Source organism: Brachionichthys hirsutus, chromosome 15 (assembly GCF_040956055.1).
Source record: "Brachionichthys hirsutus isolate HB-005 chromosome 15, CSIRO-AGI_Bhir_v1, whole genome shotgun sequence".
NCBI lineage: Eukaryota > Metazoa > Chordata > Actinopteri > Lophiiformes > Brachionichthyidae > Brachionichthys > Brachionichthys hirsutus.
The window spans coordinates 9,298,576-9,313,674 of record NC_090911.1 but is presented as its reverse complement, the minus strand read 5'-3'; the positions used below and the strand labels follow the sequence as shown (position 1 = coordinate 9,313,674).

Here is a 15,099-nt window from a genome sequence, read left to right as displayed (position 1 = left end):
GCGACGTGGTGGAAAGAAGTGGCAAATGACATGCGCAGCTGGACGTCACGTGACCCTTCATCGTCATCACTACGTCACATGGCCGCGACGCTCTTCGCGTTCAAAGATGGACGCTTTTGAGAGACTTCTTTTTCCGACGGGTAAATTGAGCAACCGCATTTGTTGTTGTTTATCTCTCGTGGCATTGGAGGCATATAGAACTTGCTGACGTGGTTAGCCGATGCTGAATCGTTAAAAAAAACAACAACAAAAAACACAGAGCTCCTAGCAAAGTTAGTACACTAACGGCTAACTGTGGCTAGCCAGTATTTTTAACTGAATAATGTCGCATAAAATGGGCTTTCGGCATATTGCTACAACTTTCGGTGGCACCAAAAGCAATTAGCGACAATTACCTGAAGCTGAAGAGATGCAAGCCTCGTATGCGTCATTATCCTTCGTTTATTTCATTTGTAAGTCACAGTGAAATCCAGATGAGTGTTACCGGTACTTGCGGCTCTAAAGCGAAACAAGACCATTTCATGGTTATTGTGTGCTTTTTCCAGGTCTGCTCTTAAGGCTGTGACCGGATACTCCAGACGGGGCATGGATGGGTATGGAGTGACGGTTTCAGAGGCAGTTGGTCTTGGGGCCAGCTTTGCCCTCTCAGGAATCTGCTACTATTTCTATGTGAAAAGCCGGAAAACCTTGCAAAAGCTTGATGTAGGTGTGGATAATGTGCAATCACCACCAGAGTGCACAACTTTACAGAGACAGATTTGATTTCCCCCCCGATTGTCTGGTCTCTGTTCTGTTGTCTATAAGATACAGAAAGCAACAGGACTATTTGTGAACTTGAAACTGAAAAATCTTCAGCTGTCACACACTCCCTGAGCTCCTATTTGAGATGACTGACACAAAACTAGTATTTCTGTTTTGTGTTCATAGTGGAGACTGTGGTAGTACTGTAATAGCCTGCGAGCAATGTTTTCGCTTTGAGATACGAGCACGCTTCCAGATGCTGAAACTGGATTATACTCGTATCTCAAGGTATTACTGTATTTGGAAAAACATTATGGTACGAGTACTGCTTAAATGCAAGAATCATTTGATCTGGCAAGTTTCAAAACGTCTTGGTACACAGCCCTACTCAAGGTTAATATTCTAGGACAGTTACCAACCTCTTAGGCTTCATCGAGTATTTAGTTTTACAAGTAGAGGATGTAAACAAGAAAATGAAGAAATTTGATGGGAAGAAATCTTTTTCAGATTCTTTAACCCCCCCCACCCCCCTGTCAGTAGATCCATTCGTCTTCTGATGCTCCATGCTCAGAACCTGTATAATATGGGTGCTTTCTGTTGCAGTTACCGCATACACACTCTGTGTCTTGTCTTGTCAGGACGCCCCACGCTTCTCCATAGACGGTGAACTCAAAGACATTTTGAAAGCTACTCCCGGAGCGTGTCTGCAGTACGCTGTCATTGAAGGTAGACGGGGATTTTGCTGTTTGCAGCATCGACGGGGGGGGGGGGGTCCCTGCCTTGCATGATCTTTCATTTTCCGCCTGTGCGTTTAACGCCCTGCAGGAACGGTGCAACCAGTGGACGAGCCTCTGATGAGTTATTTCCAAAAAGGCGTTGGAGTGTTGCAGAAATTCAATTTGAGAGAACACAGGCTGGTGTGGGACAGGCTCATACAAAAATGGTGAGAACCCCGTCGACACAGGGATACATTGCAGCGCTCTAATATCAGTGTGGTGTCCTATATTATATGTTGTACCAAGTAAATCAACTGAAGGGGACACAGGTTTTTACTCAAACCACATGTATTCCGTTGTGTTACACAGAGGGATCCCTAAAGATGTGAAAGATTGTCTTCATTGATGGACTTCCTTCCTCTACCCACTGCAGGTTGGACAGTGAAAAGGTCTTGTACGAAAGGGTGAACTCGGTGCCGTTTGCGTTGGTGGGACCAGATGAGACCGCAGTCAGAGTTCTGAGCCCCCAGCAGGCATCCGGAAAGCACATGGAGATGACCCACGAGAAGTTCCACCAGGTCAATCATGGCTTCAGTGACATCATAGGGCAGTATCTCAGTGGGGTGAAGCTAAAAGGACAGCTGGAGACTGAAGAAATGCTCAAAGTAAGTAAAAGAATGGGTGTGTTGATGAGGCTTTGGTTTGGTAAGCATCATGTTTCATGATTTAATTCCCCCCGTCCTTTCCTCTCCTTCTCCAGGTGGGCGCATCTCTCACGGGCGTAGGTAAGCTGATGCTGGACACCGACGGTTCTCTGACTCTTCAACCCCCCTCTGACGGCTCGGAGTACTTCTTGAGCATCTTGGACATTCACGCCCTGCGAGGAGAGCAGGAGACCAAGGCAGTCGGGTGGCAGGTCATGTCCATTGTGTGCGCCTTGGCGGGGACGGTGGTCCTCCTCTGGGTCGGGCGACGCTACTATTACCAACTCAGAGTTCGCCGGGAACGGGAAAAGGAGAGAGAAATATTTGAGAGACTGCGGGGCGAAGTCCCGAGAGCTCCGGGGATCGGCCTCGGGGAAGAGGTAGAAGTAGAAAACGCCTGCGTGATTTGTCTCGTCCAGCCACGTGACTGCATTATGCTGGACTGTGGACATGTGTGCTGCTGCTTCAGCTGCTACCAGGCCCTGCCACGCCGCCGGTGTCCCGTGTGCATGCAGGGCATTCAGAGGGTGCTGCCTTTATACCAAGTCTGATGCTCCTGTGTGGCAAACAAGCTATGTTTGGTGGGGGGGGGGGGGGGGGGGGGTTACAACCTGCTGCACAGTATCTCATTACTGTAATAAAATAAAAAAAAAACGTGAATTTTTTTTGTTTTTGTTTTTAAAGATCACACTATACGTGTTAATAAATAAAATATAAGAACAGCACTTAAGCTTTTCATCGCAGCCTCTTCATCTGGAGTTGTACGTGGGAAATACAAGAAAGCGAAGACGTTACCGAAATGTACGAGATGTTTATTTTCTTACATATTTGTTCCGTGCCTCACTCTGGTGATGCCTACGACTGCTGCTCAGGTATTTGTATTTGAATAAACTTTCAGCCACTTTCAGTCACATGTTAAGAGTTACTGTAAAAACGTTTAGGACCTGTGTCCAAAATAATTTCAATAAAGCCTGAGTCTCTTGATCCATTTGTGTTGTGCTTACTGTCGGTATGATTAAGGTTAGATTAATGATGCTTTATACCCACTGCACCTGTATGTTCATACTGTATATGATGTAAGATCCACTCAGGAAAGTCATTCGTGGCTGAACAGATGCACCTTTCGGAGAATTCTCCATTATTCTTTGCATTACGTTTTATTCTATACCGCAGGCTGCACCTGGTGTCTGAATAGTCTTCTGTGTGGTGAGTCATCAAGCTTTCTATTTCTGTCGTCGCTAACAAGCACTAAAAATATGCTTGGAAAGGCAGATAGATGAAAAGCCACTTTCTGAGATTTTCCTCAGACTCCCAGCGCAGAAGAGGGAAAAGCGAATAAGCATGCGTGTGTTGGAGCGGAGTTTTGGAAGGTGACGATTTGGGGCAGGTGGGAGACACAGGATGGCGTACGTTTCCTCTGCGGTCATGAGGGTTGACTTTGACAAATTCTTCGTGACTGCTTTCAGCATAACAGCAGCTGTGGCTCTCGAGGAACAGACTATTACTGTAGCACCCCTCAGACCTCTGAGGACAAGGGGGGGGGGGGGGGGGGGGGAAATACCAGCAGCAGCAGCATTTGATGTGTTCATTCCAGTTTGAGAAACTGAAAAAAGTGTTGCTGTATTGGTAATAATCTCATATGAGCCCTAAAATTGATATTGGTGTATTTGTTATTTCCTCAACTCCTCTCTTTGTTGTTTCCAAAGCATTATTCAGGCCCGTTTCATTGTAATGATGTCAGAAACGCTGCCACTAGGTGTCCCACCTTTCCTCGTCAGGCAGAACAACATTGATCATCCAGCCCAGGGGATGGTTTCCAAGTCGTATGCAATTAATGTACGCTCTGATATCCTGATGAATTCCTTCTGATAGCTGACAAACGGTTCAGATGTTTCTGATTGATCTCTAATTGGCTGCGCGTCATGGGTGTAGACTCTGATTTCTGATGATGAGGGTAAAGACCGTGGCAGTTAAGTGTTGGGTCACTGATCTGACATAGAGGATTTAATGGTATAGCAATAATTTGGCTAAGTTATTACCACATCTTAATATTAATGAAACATGATCGACATTAAAGAAATTTCCTAGTATTCATTGATAATGGTCCAAAACTGAGAATTAACTTAGGCCCGGCCGGGATAAGAATGAAGAAAGGGACGACTGCCCAGCAGGATGTGCAAAAACAAAAACGGATCAAATCTTAGATAGAGAGAGAAAGAGAGAGAGAGAGCCTTCACACTGTGCAACAGGCAATGATGCCATTTACCGCCGTCACCCATCTGCTTTGGGCGAGCAGCGAAACCTGGGTTAAGTGACCTACTTTCTAACGGCAGTGTGACTGCAATGCTTCTGTTCTCATCAACAAACCACAGGGGGGGGGGGGGGGGGGGCAAAAAGCCACGCTGCTCAGATCAAGAGTTTCCTGTGTGCTCCTTCAGTTTGTGTTTTTGCAAACAGAAAAAAAAAAAAAGACAAAGTGTTCTTTCCTCCAGAATGTCCAGGTCAAAATGAAAAGGCAATGCTAATGAGCTAGCTGACAGAATTAGCCTTCATGATGACTCCAGCAAGGAGACCAGGGAGCTTTAAATTGGTTCTTAACTCCAGGTTATGAGTCTCTCCTCACGTACGCAGGAGAATCAGACAGGAAATTAGCTTCTCATTGGCAGCAACACATTATATTTGTGTTTATGTGAGCGCTTGAGCCGCTCTTGGATGGTAGTGACTCAGCAAGGTATTTCATTTCTAATTGGAGGTGGTCCTTTGAGAACACAGACACGCTCGTTTCTTAAGGGTGGATGTCCTTGTCAGATGTGTCTGACTCATGCTGTCTGATCCAGGAGCCAATAGAAAGAGAACACAGAGATTAATGAGGGTCCAACACCATGTAAATAGGTGCAACACAATAAGGACCAGAGTTACGAGCTTACAATATATGAGTTCTCTAGTGATTTAGAAAGCCCGATAACAGACAGGCGATCGCTTCAGTTTGACTCTGGCTGTTCCATAGCCGGTGCACAGCGGCCATTTTCACCGTTTCAGTGGGAAGGTTTACAAGACAGACCAGCTGGACCGAGGTGTTGAAACAGGTTCGGTCCAATAACAGGCCGTCACTCTCTTCTTCTTCTCTCGTTCTTTTTATGGGGCACCATATGCTGTGAGAGAACAGTATGTCTTTGAAAGGCAGGACAGAACGACGTCATTGCAAAGACAGCTTTGGTATAAATTACGCTGACTGTCCATGGAGCTCAGACAGACAGACAGACAGACAGACAGACAGACAGACAGACAGACAGACAGACAGACAGATAGATAGATAGATAGATAGATAGATAGATAGATAGATAGATAGATAGATAGGGCTGTTGAATATCCTCTACTGTCTTGTTCTTGTTCACTAGGAATATAAATAAAGTAAAATAAATAAATAAAGACTTGCAGAAAGCACAGCCTGGGTGTTGGAGGTACGTTCCAGGTTTTTAGCCTCCTCTTCTTCAACTGTGCAATTCCATGTCTCGCCTGTTGGTGTCACTGTCGCTCCTCTTGCACCCGGAGTCCCTTTACGACACACACACACACGCACACACGCACACACGCACGCACGCACCCGGATGGATGACTTCACCGTTCTGCTCGGGTTTCCTTTATGATCCCGGGATCTCCCGGTTCCATCACCAGACATCAGCCAGCAACGCAAGCGAACACATCTCTCTCCTCACACGCACCGCGTCTCTCTCTCTCTCTCCCCCCCCCCCCCGCAGAGACCGCAGAGAGACACGCAACCCCCCCCCCCTCCTCGGACCTCCGCCGCTGGTCCCTCTGGATCCACACCCACAGAAGGAGCCCTTATACCCGGGACCGCTCGCATTAAGGGGATCTTTTATCCGGCTGGTGAACCTCCTGCTGCGCGCCACGATGTCCGAGGTGTTGCCCTACAACGAGGGGAAGATGAGCGGCTACGGGACGGACAGCGAGGTCAGCCAGATGTCCTTCAGCTGCGGGCTGCAGGACACGAGCGCCTTTTTCGCCGCGTCGCAGGCGAAGAGACCCCCGAAGCTCGGCCAGATCGGCAGAGCCAAGCGAGGTAGGCTGCTCAGACGGGACACGACGCCTCTGTGGCGGGTCGGGATTGTTCATGGGACGCAAAAAAAAAAATAATAATAATAATAATAATAAAGAGCAAAAACGGTACAGGCATGCAACGCATTTTAGATTTGCAGCGCATCTCTTTATTCTTTTTTAAATTGCACTGTCGATATGCAAGTAAATAAAATTATCATAACGGGAGGGGGGGCGCACCCAGCACTAGAATCAGACAATAGGCATCGCCCATAATTGTAAAAGTTGTTTTCAACAAATGCGCAAAGTCGTGCCTGAATGATTCCAATAATTAGCGCATCGTTTGATTCACCTGCAGCCGCACATTGAAATCCCGCTGCCCCGGTAAACATGCGCTTTTCTCCCCCCCCGCAGTGGTCATCGAGGACGACCGAATAGACGAGGTCCTGCAGGGGATGACGGACAAGTCTTCGCCCGGCGTCTAAAGCGCGACGCCGCCCACGCAGACTCTTTTTAATTTCTGATCACCGATTTGAAGCACTTTTCGTGCTGTGCATGTTCGAGGATTGCTGGAGAGAAGAACGGACGGGCCGGCGGACGGACGGACAATGGAGAACGGGAACGACGGATGAGGAAAGCGAGACGGAGGGATGACGAAAGAGAGAGAGAGAGAGAGAGAGAGAGAGACTGAAAAAAAGACCACGATTTATCGTGGGATTTGGAGCTAATCCTCCAAACGAATCCCGATTTTAAGCCCAGCCGCGCAGCGAGAGGTCGGCGGCTGTGCGTCTCAGCCTCCGCTGACCGTGATGGATGAACTTGTCATGACTTCACCTCCATCCTTTTTCTTCTTTCCGTTCCAACAGCGCTGTATAAGCAACAAAGCCCTGCGAATGGAGACTGAAGCTAAACCCCAGCCCCTATTTCAATAAGCTGTACAGTAGGTAGGCTTAGCTCTCAGATGCCCCCCCCCCCACACACACACACACACCCCCATCTCCTCCCTCCTCCTCCTCCTGCAGGCTTTGCTTTGTTGATTCACCCCAAGCGACGGTGCGTTCAAGGGGAGCTGTCCTTTCAGCACCAGTCCGATGCATTCCTGTTGCTGCTGACGCTTAAAAAAAAAAAAAAAACACAGACCAACCAAACTCTGCTAGAGGAAACCTATTGTTATGTACAAACATATATCAGAGGACGGTGCAATGTTAATATTTTATGTAATGGAAGTTCTTTTTTTTTGGCCCTCGAAGCGAATTAGGCCGCAGGATTCTCTCTTCTTGCACCGCCCGTCCAGGTGAAGGTTGCAGGTTGTCGCCCTCATGTAGCTGATTTTTACACCGGTGCATATCTTTAATTTGTTTTTCTCCTTTATTTTGCATTTCCAATCTCAAGAGGCCAGCAGATATACCTGGAGATTATAGTAAATATTTGAAATAACAGTCATGAAATTGATGAAAAAAAAACACCCAATTCGGTTATTTTGATTGAGATTTTTTTTTGCGTGTGTTTTTTCCTCTATAAATTTTTTTCCCCACTCCACCTATTTGCATGAACTTTCACTCTGGTGCCAACGCAGGTGCCAATACTCCTACCCTGGCACGCTTCTTTTTAACAAAAAGTCATATTTGTATTTTTATATCTAAATATTTGTTATTTAAAGGATATGCTTAGTCTATCGTCTTACAGTTCATCATCTAAAAGGATTTCTATACTTCAGAGAGGATATACAGAAGGAGACAAGGTTTCACACTGGGGAGGCAAAGAAGAGTTGTTTTTTTTTGGTGGACCGGTGTCAGAGTTTCTCGTTCTATATCAGACGTTGGACATTTTTTAAAGACTAACTGAATGTGTCTGGGTTTATTTTATTTTTTTGCACACATCAATGTTAAATTATTATTAAGAAATCGTATACTGTGACTTGAGCTTCGTTGATGAATTTGTTAGAAAATGGCAGTTTTAGAGTACATTGCACTGTTTACGAGTATCCTCAAATAACAAGCTGTTATTTGACTGGTTTTGGACATTACAGTTTTTTGTTTTTGTTTTTTTAATTCCATTTATTTTGTACCATCATTTTAAAGAAACTGGATATGGTTTGTTGTGCATGAAACCTTAATATTTTCAATAATGAAACATCGTTTTATGAAGCAAAAAAAAAAAAAAAAAAGCGACAAAAATGTCATGACATTCTGAGAATGAGTCATTGTATATTATGATGCCATTTTCACTGTATTTGGTGAATAAATAAATGGTGAAAGAAAACCCTTAATGTGATTCTCTGGTTTGAATTTTGTCCAAAAACACACACACACATATATATATATACACCCCCCCCCCAAAAAAAACCCCACCAGCGCTTGGGCAAGCTCTCTGGAAGTAAAAAACATATTAGAAACAAATTTTAGCTCTTTTGTGACATCTGAACAGGCAGTCAGCTGCAGCCATTGAAAGCAAAAGTTCTCCCATTGCTCTGCCGCCTTTTGGAATCAGTAGCCATTACCTCAGTGCCAGTAAATACTGATCCTTAATTAAAGCGAGGGAAGGAGCAGCAATCCATCTGTTAAGCTGTTAAACAGCTCTACGCTGCCCTGCGCTGGAGAATCAATTAACCCACAGGGCCCCGAGGCGGCCACAGCTGGCCCACAAGCATCATCTGTCAGCCCACAGTGGCGTCACATGGAACAGTCTATGGTGGAAAAAAAAAGCTTGCAGTGGCTGACCTCAAAATTCAACGTGTTGGGCCTTTCAGATGCATCCTGTGGTGAAGGTGCATGTGGGACAGTCTCCACACGGCAGCTGTGGGTTCATACGCAAATCATTAAAAGGCATTATTGTGTTGGAATGGCGGCCGTTCATCAAAGCACAAATCATTTGAGCCGATAGAAACTGGACCTTTAGTTGCGTTTCCACGTGTTCTCAAGTAGAACAAATGGTATTTAAACACTTGATCCAGCTCGGTTCAACACACACCCTTGTCTGGATGCGCAGCTTTTTGTGGATATATTTCATTAATCAAAGTGCGTTTTCAGGCTACCCTGAACGGACACATTATCCCATCGAGTGATCTGTGAATTCAAATGAAAACATCCGAACCGAAACAATTCGCATGCCTTACATTCAAGCTGCAACGGGTTTCCTGGAAAACTCGCCTGTGAACACATTTGGAAGAACCTCTAGCGTATCAGGGACACGTCTCTAATGTCAACGCCGACTCTTACATCACTCTGAGAGTGCACTTCACTCTAACAACATTACACCAACGACGCAGCGACGGTGCAGCAAGCGCATTCCGATCGGCGCAGCTTATTGACTGTCTCTGCAAACATCAGCTCTGCACTGAATCAATCAACACATAATGATATTGATTATGCTGTTGTTGTGGATACTGTGTGTCGGTGTGTGCGTGTGTGTGTGAGTCTGTCCAGAATCACGGACCATACGCAGTCATTTGCAGCTCAAGGCCGGAACCGGACGGACATATTTGGGCAAAGCCCCCTTCATGGGTGGAAGTGAGGACACTTTATTCTCAGATTCATTTAGACTATCGCAGATGAAGCATGTGTTGGTCTGAGATTAACAAATAGGTCTTTACCAAGATGCGGTGGAATTAGTAGTGGACAAATGGATTTGGTGTATCTTCAAAAGCTATATAAGGATCTAGATCCAGAAGAATCCACCATTGCTGAAAGTGTTGTTTTACTGAATAACTTCTAAACCAATAACGATATCAACGTGAATCCAATTGCTAAAGCTTTGTGTTCATGGTTAATGAATCTAAAAATATGGATAAAATAAATATAAGACAGCATTTCTTGGTGTAAATCACATTATAGGGGGACTGAGGTGCTTGGCGGGGGTCTGCGCTCTCCGAGTGCTTTTCCAGTTCCATCATTCAGCATACTGAAGAATGCTGCTTTAGCTAAAGTGACTCTAAAAAAAGTCCATAAATACACTTCTATATGTACTTGGCCGACAGTTTTATTTAAAATTCATCACATACTTTCTACTTTAGTTCTGAACTGGTTGTTGCCAGTTTAGAACTAACTTCAGTCGTCATGTTGCAGGTTTCAGGGTCAGAGGTCAGTCCACTGTTAGCAAGAGCTGAAGATGGATTTATGCTTTATTCAATTCTTAGTTTAGTCATTGTGTTTATTATATCGCTCCTGTGCACTGACCTGACAGACGGGGCCAGAAGCGAAGGCCAAGACAGGGGTCATCGTCGAGCTGCTTGGACGACGCCTCGCTAATGGATGGCCAGCATTTAAAGACTGGAAAAACATTGATCCCAGACACACAGATATTTGTGTGCAGGACGAATAAATGCTGCAGCATCCGCGCACGCAGTAGAAGACAAACTGCCATTGCACCGCCCATCTGCTGTTATCGCTCACATACATGACCACACGGAGATAAGAGCGACGCTCATTTCTATAGGTTCAAACAGAGTGTGTGTGCAGGAAGACAGAGAGCTTTGATCTGATTCCACTTTTGCTCCATCCTGAGTGGACATCCATTAATATTCCTCCTCCAGTTACATAAGCCGGCCATGGAGAATATTATGCCATTATGCTGCCCCGAGGGAGATGGGCAGATAAACACTACTGTGGAGAGCAGCGGCGCGTTTCCCTGGTTATTACCTCTGTCCCATCTTCTGCTGGTCTACAGAGAGTTTGAGTTGATTTTAGTACAGAATGTTTTATTTTATTTTAACTATAAAAAACTGGTATATAATTTTGATTTGTGTAAGACAGAATAAATGTGCTTCAAAAACAACCCTTGATCTTTAAGAATAAGAAGACTATTTCTTAACAATAGGTACAAGTTGTTGCCATGGAAACACAAAGTGAAACTTTATATATAGTAGATGGCAACACTGCAGCTTGCCTTTGATACGTACGTACAATTTCTAAAGCTGCGCTCCAGACAAGCCGCCAAAAATAGCACCAGGAGAATCTTTATCTTTGAAAAAAAAAAATCTAAATGGTTCAAAATATGAAGATAAAATGTGGAACCACTGCTGCTTATGTTTGATGCGTCACGTCAGCCAAATAAAGTGTTGATTTATTACCCTCCGCCAAGGACATAATGTTTTCGATGGCGTTTGTCTGTTTGTTGGCAGGATTATGGAAAAACTGCTCGATGGATCTTGATGAAAAAATATCTGAAGGTGGTTTTTGGTCTAACTTAGATCCCATTTAATTTTGAGAGCGATCCAGATACCTGTCTGGATACAAAAAGAAATCTGGATTTTTCCCCATTTACTTATAATAGAGACTTTTTTCAAAAATGAATATCTTGTAAAATATGCATTCAATTCACTCACCAAGAATCACAGCCATGAAGAAGTCCGATATGAACTATCACGTAAAATGTCTTCTGGATCTGATCTAGAATGAGGTCAGGAAAAATATTTTACATTGAAAACCCCATTTATGGATTAAAAAAATCCGTTAAAAATACACATCAACTCTGATTCACTGTCACTTTTCATGGTTGGTGTATAAAGATATCAAAAACAATTTAGAACCTTTGGTTGATCCAGATCAGCATGTGGGCGGTGTAAATCCAATTAGGAAGGGAATGAGCTGCTTGGTGGAGGTCTGCGCTCTCTGAGTTTTTGTAAAATTGAAATTTAAGAATTCCAAGTGCGATGAAGATGATGAAACCAAGAGCAGTTGACTTTTTAACACGAGTCGAGCGCAACGCGCGTACTTGCACGCCGAAATCAATCATTGAAGCCAATCAGAGCAGAGAGAACAAGAAGGGTGGTGCTGGTGGAGAAAGAGTGATGGAGAGTAAAAAAAGAAATTGAGACATAGAGAGAAAGAAAGAGAAAGGCATCGGGCATGAAGTAGATTAGTGTTCCTGCTGCCCTTGGGCAACAGAGCATGGAGGACAATTAGCAGAGGGATAGAAAATTCTGGCTCTGCTTCCTCGCAGGCTCATAAATACTATGCGCTCTATATTAAATCATGGCCCCAGACACCTGAGTGACTCAGGTAATCAGCCGGAGAAACAAAAGAGCCGCACGTAAGGCTTTGTGTTTAAGGGAAAATAAGGACCAAACCTCCTCCGGTCCCTCCTGCGCCCGGCTCTGTGGTTACATAACCCAAGTCCAGCCGAGTCAAATCTCAGTCGGGGCTTCTGTTGCAGCACATCAGTCAGTCTGAATAAAGCAGCAGAAAAAAATCCAAATGTAAGACGTGGGAATTTGAATAGATTCATATTATGACATGGCAGAAATGGAGGTAAGCAAAAAACAAACAAACAAGGGGAAGGTTTAACACCAAAGTCCATCCATCCACCCATCCATCGCCAATATCTAACTCACTGCCACTTACATAAGCAGCCTGCTATCATTCAACCTGCCAGACTGAATAGGTGCCAGGCTGTTTTAAGCCTGCTGTCAAAGATAGCTGGGCTTTGCACCCAATGGTTACCATGCACACCAGATAATAGCCGGCGGGCTTCACGGAGAGGGATGCGCACCAGTCCGAGGCCGTCGGCCGGAGATGCACATTGAAACGCAGACTATTGGTGTTTGGGTGGAGGATGGCAGCGGTGACTCAGAGACAGTAGAAGTGAGGTCACGTCACTATGTGTTTGAATTCAGTTTCACAAAGGTCCATTCAGTCCAATCTTCCTGCGTGAGTTGGATGGATTTCACAGATCCACTATGCCTCCATCGCCTCAGGAACATATCAGTGGCAGGCCAACGTTTCCACGCCTTCTCCCTGACATGATTCTGACCTGGGATAAAGATCCACAAAGTGTCCAGTCGCCCGGATGTTTACATTTACATTGGACTAGTATTAGTATTGACAAAAAGGAAAAAGTGATCTAGAATCCGGACCGACACATGAATGCACTTCAAACAGTTGTTTTTCTGCTAGTCAGAAAAGGATCAAATCAAATGTCATCATTATCATCATCATCATCAGCAGCAGCATCCATACCCTCAGGCTGAAGCCTTGAGATCATGTGACAACATCAGGAGTAGAAGTTACAATTTTAATTCAACACTCTTTAATGTTGCAGTAGCAGAAAATGCAAAAGAGTCATTTGAAAAATGACACACCTCTTCCTCATGTCTTAAAAATAGGTGGTAATTAGAGCTCAGTGACAAATGAAAAATAAATGATTTCTCCTTCATCACTGCGGCCTCCCCTCCAGCCACCGGTCCTCCTGCTCCCCTGCCTCCCCGTCTCCCATTCTGGGCTATATTTAAGCATCACCGGGCCGGAGATTCATCTCGTGTTTCCTTTGCAAACAAAACACGGGGTGAGCCGCCCGTACATGAACCGCCGTGTCTGACAGGCAGTGTCGAACCCTGCGTGTCCCTGTTTGTAGGGGAGGCAGACAACAGGAGGGCAGACTGACATGCTAATATTCGCTAACCGTGGCATTACATGCAGGCCGGTGCCGCTGCCGTGCACCGTCTAGACCTTGCCAACTGTCTGGCGCTGACAAGCTTCTACCGCACCACACCTTGAATATATTTTTATATACAGTATAGTCAGACGAGACAGTTGAGGACCCAAGGATATAAAATAGGTTTACTAAAGATAAAAGTTTGTATTGTGTTTTATTTTAGAACAAAAGCTGAAAGGAGCAACTGCAACTCTTGACAATAGAAAGAAACCCAGAGAAGAGCGCCAATGTCAATATCACGAAAACTAAGAAGTGCCACTGTCACGGCCTAAGGCAGGTAAGAACACAAATTTAAGGCGGTTGAGTGGGAGTCCAATATCAGATTTATTGTTCGTTACCAGGGAGTCAGTCCAGAACAGCAGACAGAGCAGGTTAGGGGCAGGCGAAGGTCACACACCGGGCGGTCAGGAAGGTCAGGCAGACAGATCCGAGGTGGGAGGCGAGCAGGCGGGATTCCGGGATCAGGCAAGGTCGGTACGCGGGGAGGCAGGCGCTGGAAGGGTGCTAGAAGGAGTGGGAACATGTCACTACGATGTGGCGGGGTTGTGGTGTCTGGGCTGAGGTTTATGTAGTGTCCGGGCTGATGAGGGATGTGTTGCAGGTGGTGACAGGAATTGACTGGTGGCAGGGCGGATCGGAGGAGGCGGGGAAGTGGGTGTGGAGAGTGGCACAGGCTGTGACAGGCACACTGAGAAAACTGATTTTAAAAAGGGGTCATTTATTCAAATAAAATTGGATGACAACAACAATGAGGTACAAATCTGAGCTACCAGAGGAGGTTTGGTGAAGATGTCACAGTAAAGAGGATGTAAATCTTCACCAGCAAATATACAGTCGTCGTATTACAAGTCAATTTTTGACAGGAAGTCGTCCGCCGTCTTCTCTTCTGGGAGGGTGACGGTATCAGGCGTGGATTCTGCGCCCTCTGTTTGCCGTTTCTCCAGAGCCGCATCCTCCGAGCTGAGCGCTTCTCCTTTGGTCATCACGTACACGTAATATTCAAACCCTCCATCATAACTATACGTCTTAACGGACCAGCTGTACTCCGCGTGAGCATAGAGGCGCTTCCTCAAGATGGGGCTGGCAAAGGTGATGGAGACAAATCGTCCTCCGGGCTTCAGGCAGCGACTCACCTGGAGGAAGGAGAGAGAGAGAGGTTTTAGAAGAATTTACAACAAAGACCGACACCATTATAATCCGGACGTCAGTCCAGCAATCTCTGTCGAATAGAAATTCCTTCAGCATCCCTCCAATCGGACACGTGCGCTCCGTGGCCGCCAGGCAGGACAAACTCAATGCACCGAGCTGCTCGGTCATGCAGAATCACAACACAGCGCAGTAGCACGAAAAACGGTGAAGGTCCTTGTTGCTCCGGCTATGACCGAGATCCTTCATAAGATGCGGCACGTGCATCACGACAGTCACCGCTGCACGAAGACTGACTGACGCTA

The 15,099-nt window shown here is 45.5% G+C and overlaps 3 protein-coding genes across 3 annotated transcripts in view; 2 read left to right on the top strand and 1 right to left on the bottom strand.

Moving 5' to 3' along the window:
* The first annotated feature begins 88 nt into the window (after window positions 1-88).
* On the top strand, window positions 89-3,145 carry mul2 (mitochondrial E3 ubiquitin protein ligase 2). Its single transcript, XM_068749123.1, has 6 exons — window positions 89-140; window positions 546-702; window positions 1,380-1,467; window positions 1,567-1,684; window positions 1,891-2,122; window positions 2,218-3,145. Exons 2-6 carry the CDS (start codon window positions 586-588, stop codon window positions 2,710-2,712), a joined length of 1,050 nt encoding a protein of 349 aa, XP_068605224.1. The 5' UTR covers window positions 89-140; window positions 546-585; the 3' UTR covers window positions 2,713-3,145.
* Window positions 3,146-6,073: 2,928 nt separating this feature from the next.
* Window positions 6,074-8,486, top strand: camk2n1a (calcium/calmodulin-dependent protein kinase II inhibitor 1a). Its single transcript, XM_068748955.1, has 2 exons — window positions 6,074-6,242; window positions 6,632-8,486. Exons 1-2 carry the CDS (start codon window positions 6,074-6,076, stop codon window positions 6,700-6,702), a joined length of 240 nt encoding a protein of 79 aa, XP_068605056.1. The 3' UTR covers window positions 6,703-8,486.
* Window positions 8,487-14,392: 5,906 nt separating this feature from the next.
* ece2a (endothelin converting enzyme 2a) overlaps window positions 14,393-15,099 on the bottom strand; it is a 35,042-nt gene continuing 34,335 nt past the window's right edge. The window contains exon 4 of the mRNA XM_068749238.1: window positions 14,393-14,781. Coding sequence (XP_068605339.1) covers window positions 14,491-14,781 — 291 coding nt within the window. The 3' untranslated portion in view covers window positions 14,393-14,490. The remainder of the gene's footprint in view (window positions 14,782-15,099) is intronic.